This window comes from Acromyrmex echinatior, chromosome 19 (assembly GCF_024713525.1).
Source record: "Acromyrmex echinatior isolate Ae372 chromosome 19, ASM2471352v2, whole genome shotgun sequence".
In the NCBI taxonomy this organism is placed as follows: Eukaryota; Metazoa; Arthropoda; class Insecta; order Hymenoptera; family Formicidae; genus Acromyrmex; species Acromyrmex echinatior.
In genome coordinates this window covers 588916-601449 of record NC_141870.1, presented here as the reverse complement: position 1 = coordinate 601449, position 12534 = coordinate 588916, and the positions used below count along the sequence as shown (strand labels likewise).

General features: G+C 31.5%; 3 protein-coding genes across 3 annotated transcripts; 1 reads left to right on the top strand and 2 right to left on the bottom strand.

The window, feature by feature from the left end:
* Window positions 1-24: 24 nt before the first annotated feature.
* On the bottom strand, window positions 25-3143 carry LOC105147387 (Radial spoke head protein 1). Its single transcript, XM_087415952.1, has 4 exons — window positions 2963-3143; window positions 2568-2787; window positions 2042-2268; window positions 25-556 (listed from the first exon to the last, which is right to left on the bottom strand). Exons 1-4 carry the CDS (start codon window positions 3041-3043, stop codon window positions 422-424), a joined length of 663 nt encoding a protein of 220 aa, XP_087272078.1. The 5' UTR covers window positions 3044-3143; the 3' UTR covers window positions 25-421.
* A 144-nt stretch (window positions 3144-3287) lies between these two features.
* LOC105147301 (uncharacterized) lies at window positions 3288-12514 on the bottom strand. Its single transcript, XM_011058212.2, has 5 exons — window positions 12178-12514; window positions 11639-11880; window positions 11184-11558; window positions 10907-11101; window positions 3288-3646 (listed from the first exon to the last, which is right to left on the bottom strand). The coding sequence occupies exons 1-5, from the start codon at window positions 12216-12218 to the stop codon at window positions 3522-3524; spliced, it is 978 nt and encodes a 325-aa protein (XP_011056514.2). The 5' UTR covers window positions 12219-12514; the 3' UTR covers window positions 3288-3521.
* Window positions 7053-10908, top strand: LOC147906620 (uncharacterized). The gene is made up of 4 exons (XM_011058211.2): window positions 7053-7229; window positions 8970-9221; window positions 10048-10286; window positions 10375-10908. The coding sequence occupies exons 1-4, from the start codon at window positions 7180-7182 to the stop codon at window positions 10545-10547; spliced, it is 714 nt and encodes a 237-aa protein (XP_011056513.1). The 5' UTR covers window positions 7053-7179; the 3' UTR covers window positions 10548-10908.
* Window positions 12515-12534: the final 20 nt, after the last annotated feature.

Genomic DNA, 12534 nt, shown 5'->3' with positions numbered 1-12534 from the left:
TATTAAAAAACAAAAATATTAACATAAGGAATTATAGAAGATTTATTAAATAAGTTTAATATAAAGAAAACTAATACAGACTTAGAGTTTCAAGTTAGCTTAGAGTTTCAAGTTGTATTTATGTAATATTGATTGTTACAATCAATATTAAATAAAAATTATTAAATAATATAATTTTTATATTTAATATCTTATCTTAGCGTTACAAAAAAGTAATGAATCGTTTCTTTTTAAATAATGATAAAACTATAATGCGTTATTTTTTAAAATTAGTAATAAAAAACATACTCGTTTAATTTTGTTTTACATTATCTATGTGGAAGAAAATTAGCATATTGTATATAACAATACAAGGAGAGTATGTAATACTCTCACAAATTGATTAATCGACGGCTTGGAACCGGCAGTTCATATATCATAATTAAAGACTGTCGTCCCGAGACAATGCCTTTTCTTGATAATGTTCTTCGCGATAATCTTCTTCCGGATAATCGGAGGATCCTTCGATTTTTGACCAAACATCACCTTCGTCTTTGATTGAAGATTCCGTTGATACCTACACGAATACGATATCTTGTCAGGACGAAACATTTCGGGATGTATTACGTTAGGTTTTATAATCCCATCGGATACCGGTGATATATCATATCAGGGTAACGAGAAATGACACAAACATGATTTGAAAAGAAAGACTATCCTCTGCCCGGATATCGTAATTCTATTAATGATTACGAAAGTCCATAGTCTGGCGACGCGCTGGAAATAACTACCGGATATTCGCTAGTCTCGTTAATATAAAGTGATCGATTAAAATTCATTTTACCGGAAGAATCATTTCCGCTTCCGATGACGCAGACAGTGTATTAAGGAAATCCTATTCCCTTTAGGGAAAGGATTGAATATAAATCGCGAACTCGCAATTCCGCTTTCCAATATTAATCCATTTTCGTAGTTACCTATCTCCGGAATGAAATAAATATAACTATGCGTTGATGCTATAAAATGCTATAAAATCCACCTGTATTAACCGATTTATCAATTTCCTATTGGTTATTCAAGAAATCGACATCAGTGTCACCCACGTATCGGTATACGTATTAAAACAGATTGCATGAAGGATAATTACGATGTAATATTTGAATTATCAAATATACGTAATTATGATTTTAATTACTTCCTCTCGCAGGGATACTGTTTCCGGCGGCAATAACTCCGGGTTATAAGGAGTAATACAACGCGCGCGCCATATTGGTAGAAAGCCCATTTTCAGGGATGATTCTTTCAATGTTGACGTCGTCAATGTTTTGTCGTCATTATCGGTTTCCTATATTATATAATTTCTTATAATATATATATATATATATGTACATGTTATTTATATACATAATGTAATATAATCTATAATATAATATACATATAATGTATATTATTTAAAACATATTAATATTATATATGTTTTATTAATTTTTGTTTTTTATTAAATATATACATTTGTAATATATTTATATATATTATATATTTTATATGTATTAAGATATTTTAAATATGAAATATTTAAACTCATCAAAATCGAACGGATCAAAAACGACATAAAAATTCATTGAAAGAATTTTACTTCCATGATTTTATCCGTGTTTATCAAAGTTGAGTCATCAAACATGGGATCTCTCACATATATATAATGACCATGCTGCATACACACGTTTTCAAAAGTGAAGCAACCACGTCCATATGGCTGTATCGTGCATAATATCTCTATTAATTAAATATATATTTCTTCGGTCTTGATTAATGCTGCTCAAGATTTATAATTCTAGACATTGGCTCTAGACATGTATATTTTTACTTATTGCCTTTTTTTTCTTGATAAAGATAAGCGCCGACATACGTCAAGTTTATGCTTAGAATTACAAATCTTGGACAGCTTAGATCTAAGCTTTTATAAATGAGATGAGATGCTCTTATTCTACTTGGGACTCGTAATCTGAAGGTATGTGTATAATCAACGCGCCGCGATTACTTTTCTGTTTTCATTCCGTACCAAATTCAGCTTCCAAAAACCATGAAAATGACAGCACGGATGAATGAGTTGTCCGGGTCCTTGCATGCGATCTTCCATCCATGTCCCCATAAATTTCGTTTCTGTATCAGCGTATAAATATGTTCCTATACCATGACGAAGATCATCCTTCCACGAGCCCTCGTAAATGTCATTGTTCATATAATAATAAATGCCGAAACCGTGCTTCGCGTCGCGTCTCCATTCCCCTAAGCAGATTAATATTTAACACATCATCGAATTTTATCTGTAACAAATAATTATTGCCAATCAAAGTCAAGTGTCATCGAAGTTGATCTTAGTGAAGATGTCGAGTTGTCGCGACTTGTCGCTCGTATTTACCTCTTTCGAAAATTCCTGGCACACTCTTAGCATCTCTACGATTTCTGACGTGCGACATAAAAATAATTGTATGAATATACATATGGACGTGTTGACATGTCCACGTGTTTACTGTGTGACTTCCTCGAGTCTGATTCGGATCCTATTTTTGTACATTCTTCCATACCTTCGTATCGCGTTCCATCAGGGTACCAAAAGATTCCTTGCCCGTATTTCTGTCCGTCTCTCCAATCGCCGTTATATCGGGCACCGTTTTTAAATACGTAGATTCCTTTGCCATGCCTAAATCCATTACGATATTGACCAACATACATGTCATCATTTGGTAGCAAAGTCTTTCCGTTTCCATGCCTCTCACCATTCTCATTTCTTTCGCCTTCGTAGATCTGCGATCATTCACCAAGAGATGTCTCGTATAAATGCAACGACGTTTTAACACAGCGAATAAATTAGTGTACAGTTATTACAAAACGCTTAACATAATTTTCTGTTAGTTATATAATTCTTAAAAAAAAAAAAAGAGAGGACCAATATAACGATTTTATTTAATTGCTCGTGTACCCCCAATGGATCAATCTCTGGCTTTTCATGTTCATTCGAAGTCAGGCTTGTTAATTCGGGCGATTCGGTTAATTCTTCCATTCTTCATCATATTTTGTCGATCGTTTCCTGTAGCCTAATTCATTAATCTAAATTTCGATTGTTTAGACACCAATCGATTTTTACGTTTCGCTGGGCACTGATTGTATTTTATCGATTGATATATAATGCATGCGTAAATAAAAAATTTGACATTTTAGGATATGGGACTCTGTAATCTTAAAAAAAATAAGTATGACAACGATTCATATCAGAAGAATAATATTAAGAAATAAAAGTCGAGATATATAACAAATTTATAATTATAATTTTATTGGCGTATGCTTTTGCAAAATAGTCGATGATGAAACTAATAATGTTGTAATTCACAATGTTCCTTTGTCCCAAACAAAAATCCAGGGGTGTGTGTGTGTGTGTGTGTGTGTGTGTGTGTGTGTGTGTGTGTGTGTGTGTGTGATGGTTGATTATTTGTAACTTTGTTGGTGAATAATTAGAATATAATAAATAAAATTTCATCTCGTCATCGACCGGTAAGTAGACCGATTAACGTTTGCTTCTCCTTCTCCTTCTTGCGTACAGATTCCAGATTTCTTTGTTTCCATGAGCTCTTCCGAAGTTTTATCGGACGCGATCCTACATATCGGCCTGAAACAAACATAACTATCAGAAATACAAATAGATTGGTTCGTTGCATATTAAGGACCAATGATGTGTTACTTTTAATTGTAATTTTACAATTAAAATAAAAGTGCTCGTCATGATTGTGTATTAATTTTTCTTAGCGATTATTTCACATACGATATTGTTACATTAAAGACCCTTCTAGCGGTCAAGAAAGGCAATTTGAACAAAAAAAAATATATATACGTTGAGCTTAATTTTTTCCTCTGCATATTCACCAAGTTTCTTTAAGATCAATCTTATTTACATTCATCTTATTTACATCATTTTATTTACACAAGAAGATAACCTGAAGAAAACTAGTCTAGGATAGTAATCGTTAGTAAAGATCGATAGTAAAGATCTTTAATAAGATATAAGATTCATTTATTGCGAGAACGATGTCGTCCATATTTTTGTAATAAAACTAAAGTAAAGGGAAGTCTTTGTTTTGAAATTAGAGATATAAAAAACAGATATTTTCGACTTCGGAGTATCAAGTAAAAAACGAGTTTTTACGGTAAAAAAAAAACGTATTTTTAATCAAATGACATAAAATTCATGAAAAACATATAGAATTCATGTTAAATTATATAGAAAAAAATATATTATAGAATTTATTTTTCTTGATATTTATTGTTAAAATATTTGATACCTATTTATTTTTTATTTCGACATTATTTAATTTTTTTACTTTTATAATTTCATATCAAGGTGGAAATGCGTTGCTGCAATGTCTATAATGAGTTGATGTCTTTTTGAAATTAATGCCTGAGAAAGAACTGATTTTCATATTACAAGCTGTGATATCGAAATTAAAATATTACAAGATGCTTGTGTGACTAAAAATGAAAATGTTTGGATATATAAAAGTAGGATTCATTCAAGTCAAAACGATCACAATCGAGAGGAGAATTTGGATCAGTTGTGTATGTTTGATCAACGTATTGCGAGGTTGCACTGCGGATCAACGATTAATCTCGAACCCTGCGAGTACCTCAAGCAATTACGAATCATATATCCGTTCTATATTCATCATATCCTGAACTCCATCTCGTATATTACATATGCACGCGCACGCGATCGGACGAGCCTTTAATCTGGCGTTGCGTTTACTTATTCGTTTGTTCAAACTACTTGTTGCGTCCGCTTAGTTCCGCGAGATATACTCCTAGCTAGATATTCTCTTTCTCTTCTCTTTCTATTACCGAAAAGGTAAATTTAAGTGTAGCAAGACTCTTTTTCGTTTTCCTTCTCACTCGTTAGCAAAATATAATATAAACCTTGAACAAAATCGAGAAAGAAGTTGAGATCTTTTAATTGACAAAGAAAAAATTTTGCCCGTTTTTATGTAGGTGCTGAATTGCTTGCGAATAGCAACGAAATTTAATTAAAATGAAAGATTATTGTTAGATCAAAATGTTCCATAGTCACAAGTCACAATCCTTTAAGTCGACTGTTCAAAAATATACTCTTTGGAATATTAAACAAATTGACATACTTTGACATAAAGTTTAAATTATTGTATCTAAACTATTATTTTTTTTATAATTGTATCCTAACATTTTTATGCACAAAATAATAAAATGAATCAATTAATTTAAAGAAAATACATAACTTTTAAAACAAATTATCGAATTTGCAATATACAATTACACATCATTTTGGAAAAGCAATTATGTGATTTTTTTGCACCAATTGATCTTACTATTTTATGTATATCTTACAACTCTGTGTAACAAAAAAGTTAAGTAATAAAAAAATTAATTTACGAAATATTTTTTACATGTTAAAACGTTCCAGAATAAAATATATAAACTATTGATTTTTACACAATTTTTATGCTATTATATGCAGAAAAATTAAAGGAACACTATGTAAAAAAACTATGTAAAAAAAATCATCTCATTTAAAAAAACAGCGATGTGATCTTAACAAGATCGATTTAATGATTCTAATAAACTTCTTTCTCAAATTTAAATATTAGATATTTAATAGCTAACCTATTATTCTTTTATCAATATGAGATCTATTAATATGCACAAGAAGTCCAAAATGGGCAAGGTCCTTTATACTAATTTTTACCTGCAACGTTTGCCAATGTTCTGGAATGTTAACAAATAAGAGACCTCAATCGCTTTCATGATTACATGACGAGGGAATATATTTTATGTTACGTGACAAATCTTTCTGCGGAATCCCACGTATCGGCTCGCGCGTCCGCGACTACAGAAATTCCAATAAATTTCCATGCGTACCTACACTTTGTGTATACTTGTAATTCATTGATCTTTCGCGCGCTTATATTTCATTGTGCATTACGGACGTCGAAGACTGAACGTATAAGTTGACAAACAAATATAAGTAACGACATTTTACAACATTCCTTGGATGCTCGTTTGATTGCCTTTCATCGAGTCCGAAATACTTTAATAATCGGCGTTATCTAAAGGAATGGCAATAGACGACGTCCACTAAACATTTATACTTCACATTACTACCACAAATTCAGCCGATTATCTTTAAGGAGCAAATATGTGCTAAGATGTACTTACAAATAGATATACTCACAACTGCTTTCACAGTCGCACGCAAGCAGAGAAAATTCCTAAATTTTTAATAAATTTGTTATTGTAAATTAATTTTCTATGTCAAATACACGAGAGAGAATTTTTTCTTAGAATTTACCTCGAAAATATGTTATTTCTGGGACAATATTGTATTTCAAAGAATTTAATGTAAATTTTTCGCATTCATTAATAAAACTAAAATAAAATATAAAGTTTGATTAATTTTACTGAAATGCGTGGTAAAAATCTTTAAAATACATTGTACCACAATTACCATATTTTCAGGGTAAATTTTAAAAGATAATTCTCTCCGTATATAAATAGTAACACCTAAACAAAAGGCTGTAGTACATCCATTACTTTCTTTAAATAAATTAATAAATTTTGCCTTCAATTTAACCATACAAGACTCTCTCTCTGTGAAGAAATATTGGAATTATAAATTGCATCTGATAATTCCAAGTTGCTCCTTTACATTTCTTGAAACAATACTTAAGAATACTGACGACATTTTACGTACATCCATAAAGTAATACAATACTATATATTAAATACCTTCTGACTTGTAACTGTTTTCAAAATAATTTTCGCTTAAATTGTTAGAGAAGTCCATTCAAAATAAAAAATAAAAAAAAATGATAAACAACAATGATAATAGCAATGACGACAATGCTGAAAAATAGAATAAGTAAATAAAGAAAAAAAATAAAAGAAACTGCGAATAACTGGATCATGCCTGTTCCGAGATTTTTGATTGGCTGTCGCTAAAGAGAGTGGGGTATTACGAGAATTTGTAGTAGAAGGTAGGGGTTGCTGAATGAGTAGCATGAACGCTCAGCCTCCTGACGCACTTGGTCGCATTCACCCCAACGGATAACCGGCAAACCGTACAGCCGTGCGGTTTTGCATCTGAGCCGCGAAACCACCCCGTCTTTACTCCGAGAGTATATGCCGAGAAAGCGTAAATCGAACGAACGAACGAACGATAGTGTCCAAAGGTATGTGTTCTCTTCTAAAAATCAGATTTTTTTTAAATTAACTAATAAGATAAAATACACGGATCGAAGAACTTTCTTATAAAATGTGATATCAACTCGACATATCTTTTCGCGGATTCTCTGTGCTGGTTTTACGACGATTATATAATTTTGATATCAATGCGGAATTTTGACAGTAGTTTCATATAGAAACGTCTATATAAAGCATCGAGATGGAATCACATCATTGCGGTCATGTATTTTCATTATTTTCGCAAAACCATCAGTTACTTGTCCAAATGTCTCGCAGTACCTCTTGATTTTTTTTTTATTCCGCCTGAGCATAACGTGAAGAAATAATGTTTTTCTCTTTCACAAACTTGTTTAACTTGTTACGCTGCACGTATGGTGTGCGTGAATATGTATGTGATACACATAAATATGTGAGTGCTAAAATTAGAAGGAACGTTATATAAATAGTATCACCGTTGTAGAAATTTCATGGGAGAAGAACGTAAACAGCATACTCGCCTGTCGACAAAATCACTATTGTGATGATGATTAATGTTCGCCAAGTGACAAATGGACCAGCGAGCTTTCGCTCGTTCGTAATGCATCAAAAGCACGCGGGGCACACGATAGTATAGAAGACTTTTTGCATTTCAACACTCCTTAATATTATTTCTACCTGTAAATACTCATTTCGAAACGAATTCCTATGAATGATGTTACAATACACCGCTAAAACTATGCCAATGTTACGGAAAAGGGGGACGATATTCCTCGATGATATGTTTGTCATTCGTACTTCAGAATGTTGAGAATAGAAACAAAATACTTAGAGATACAGCACAACAATGAATTATCTATTTCTAAAACGAGCAAAACAATTTTTAACAATTATAATTCGTTCAGATCGACAAGAATAAATCAATTAAGAGAAATAATTTTATTTTCGGTCGAAGCGAATCTTAGTACTTAAGTACTTCATATATAAATACACAGAATTTATATGCATTCAATTTTGCAAACCGTATGCTAATATTTCTTTCAGTCCTGAACGCAATCATGAATAGAATTAAAATAATAATATCACATAGGATAGAGCGAAGCTTTTTCGTCTATTTTTCGCGATAATGTCTATATTTCTGAATAGCACATGTTGATTATTTAAAGGTTGCACTTGTGCTCTTAAAAAATAATCATTATATAATATAATTATAAGCACGTCACTGCAAAGAGATATTTGCTATCGTAAATTTTTGAAGTTAAAAAACTAACGAAATAGCTTTGCCCTATTAAATTGACAAACAAATTAATAATTTTTAGTACGCATAAGCATCTTAAAAACTGTAAATAATTTATTCCAAAAACAATTTTTACTATGCCTAACTAAGAAAAATTATTCGATCAAAATTGAATTTTATAATTGGTGCCTAATATATATTTCTGTCTGAATTTATATTCATTTTTTTACTTGTGTGAACAAAAATCTCTAGTATGAGTAAATACATAAGTAGATGCAAATAAATTTATTTTAACAAGATTCACTAAACACCATCATTTCACTTTCAAATTGTACCGCTCATAAGCATAAATTTATTTATCGAATTCTTACGCTATCAATTTTATAAAATCAATTGTAATCATACGATCTAAATATATTTATTTTATAAATATGTGATATTTTATAAATAATTACTTACTAAAGTCTATGTTTTATTTAGATTAAAGTATATTTCAATTTCTTTCTTTTTTTAGAGTTGTTTGCGAATACGAAATTAAAATGGAAACAGTTTCTAAACTGCTCCGAGTATTGATACTCAACATATTGTGGGCAATGACCAGTTATGCGGCGCCGCTATTAGACACAAAGAACATTTGGAATCAAAATGTTGTCGCACCTGTAATCAAGACAGCATGCTCTTCTGACGGACAATGCTGGGAATGGTTACCGATATTGGAAACATACGATGGCAATGTCATATCAAAAGAAGATAGCGATACCTCAAGGTATACATATGCGCAATATACATACTTTTCTCTTGATAGGTCTGTTTTTTATTCTTGCATTCTCTAGTTTAGTGTATGGTGGTTTTTACGAACGGTTAGCTTTGCAAAAATCATGAGTTCAGAATGCATTTCTCGACAAGCTCTCGATTGGTATAGTCGATTTTTCAAAAAAGTCAATGAGGACAGGGATAATTTAACAATTATAATTCGTATTAGATCGATGAGAATAAATCAATTAAGAAAAAAAATTTTATTTTCGGTCAAAACGGATCTTAGTGCTTAAGTATTTCACACGCACAAATACACAATGCATTTATGAATTTATATACATATCCAATTCTACAAACCATATCCAAACGGTTTGCAGAATTTGATTCATGATTTTTCTATGATGATTCCGTAAAAAAAATTTCAATTTAATATATACATATATGAAACTAAAGTGATATCATACTTATTATCGTACAAATATTAAACAAAGATAACATATCTCAGAGAGCTATACGTAAATATATTATACAGGATGGGACAGTAACTCTGTTCACTTAAAATATCTCCGCTATTTTTAGAGATATAAAATAATATATTAGGTATTGGAATTAATTCGTAGCGTTTTTTAATGAAAGAATGTTATTTATTTCACATGAGCATTAAAAAATACATTAATGAAAGTACTTTCCATCACTTGTAAAACGCTACGAATTAATTCCAACACCTAATATTTACTGAAGTATAACAAGAGAGATACAATATGCTACTAATAATTTTTCTATGAGTGAAGACGTTATTTGTAATTAATCTTTGAATATTTTCTTGTGTCTAATAGATTGCAATCTCGACGCCACGTAGCAAGTCCGGTATCCGAATTTATGTTAAGATCATGGAAGGATAATATGTTAGAAGAGCCGGGACGGGAGATTCGAGCATCTTTGTCAACAAACAAACAGATGCCTATTAAGATCACGAAGAAAGATGTATTCGTATCTCGTAATTGGGGTGCCGGTGGCATGCCTTTCTCTGTTTTGTACATGAATTCGCGATCGAATCATGCTGTTGCAACATCATGTAAGTGTTAATGCAATATTAACGTAGAAAAAAGAAACAGAGCTTTATAACATATTTATAAGTAATATATAATAATGTATTAATTTAGCGACTCAACGACAAGAACCGGGTGCAACAACCGAGAGTTTGACGCCTTTCGTAGAACATCCGAACTCGCGCGTTGGTTCACGAAATGGTCAATCTACCACACAACCAAGAAAACAATATTGGACCATACCACAGCTGTTTATATCATATGGCTGGGGTTCTTTTGGAAAATAAAAACAAATAACAATGATGTACAATATTGAGGATGATAAACATATCAACATGAAGAAAAATAAAAGAAAAAGAAATTAATTTTCGTGATAGAAATAGCTAATGGATGCAGAACAAAGTTGTCAAATTCTATTGTAATGCAACTGTAATGCATTCTGATACTTAAAATTGTAGTTTACATTTATTTCTTCATGCAATATTTTCTTTAACATATAATGACATATTGAATTTTCTATTTAAAATATATTACGTTAAATAAACAATAATACTCCTAAACTACTAAAACTGTAGAAAATATCGATGTTATGATCGAAATATTTCCTGTTCTACATTTATTAGAAAAAAATAAATATTTGACTCACCATTCATTTCCTTCATTGCCTTGATAAAATCTTGTGGATCTTTAAAGGACACAAATCCGAAACCTTTGGTTTTATTTGTTCGTTTATCTCTAACCACCTTTGCCTTTTGAAAACTGGGATACTTTCCAAATACCCTCACCAGCATTTCATCAGTAACGTCATTCCCCAGATCTCCACAAAATATCCTAAAATCATCTAGACAATATACAGAATACTGTTATATAATTTTTTTACAAGAGAAACCTAATTATATCATTTAGACAAATATATTCATTACCTTCGTCCCATTCTAATAAAGAGGGATCTTCCCAGGTTTGGCCACCAGCAGTCCTTATAATTTTTTTGTTTTTCTTCCCTTTACCCTTGGGATGACTCTCTTCTGCGCTAGCATTAGCCATAATGGAACTTGCTTTTCCTTGACTAATAGCTAACTCAGCTGCTGTACTGACACCTTTAACCTTTGGTTTCTTTTTACCCTCATCTTCAGGAATCTTTGTATTAATAATTTGTTCAATAATTTCTGGATGGATCATTGGTGTTGACGCAGAATCATATGTTTTTGGTGTTGCGCTTAAACACGGATCCACCATATTTGACATATATGGATTACTTATTTGTGCAGGTGAGGAGTATGTTGTAATAGGAACTGAACCTGTAAAAATTATCACCAACTTATGAAGCAAAGTATTCTCTTGTATTATTTTTAGATGACTTAAAAAATATTAATCTTACCTTGTCTTGTTACTTGCTGTGGAATTAACATTGGGGGTGGTGGAGGAGGAGGTGGAGGTGGTGGTGGTGGTGGAAACCCAATCATTGGAGGAAACGCTAATGTTGCTGCTGCAGCTGCTGCAACTACTGGCGTAGTAAGTTCATGTTGTTCCAATTGCCTGGCAACTTGATTGTATGTGTTTGCACCGATCACTGGTCTTACAATTGGCGTTACAAGTTGTCCTCCAATCTCAGCTTCGAATCTGAAATTTATATTTAATAAAATAAAACTGAAATAAATAACACAATGAAACTTTTAATTGCATATTATTCCTCATTTTCTCCAAATATATCATTGTATAATTTATTGTATTACTATATCATAGTTACATGCAAAATATATTTAGAGTGTGCAGGAAAAACAAACAAGATTAGGATGAGAACCGCGTTTGAATATATATTTTGCATATTATAAATGTATCCCTATATGTAATTCCGATATAGCATTATAACAAATTAAATGCCTGACAAAATCCAAAACATAAAGTAATTTATCATACCTGTTCATCTCATCTTCCATTTGCCGAAGTTTATCATCCATATCTGCAAGCTAGTTGTTGACGAAACAGAAATATTTTTATATATATACGTGCGCGTATATCTCTATCTGAGGCCAGATTTTGCGATAAATACAATAAATTAATTTCTTTTCGTAAGAAAAAGAATATTAAATAATAACTTCAATGCTATTTCAAAATTCGAATTGTTTCTTCTTATTCTTCTACGATTTCTCTGCTTAAATTTCTGATCCAATATAAAGGGAGCAGTTCGAATCACTTAACTCAAACGAGCCATGGCGTCTTATATTTTAAGCTCGTAGCACACAATGCATGTTTTCCTGTGACCTTAAGCTCATA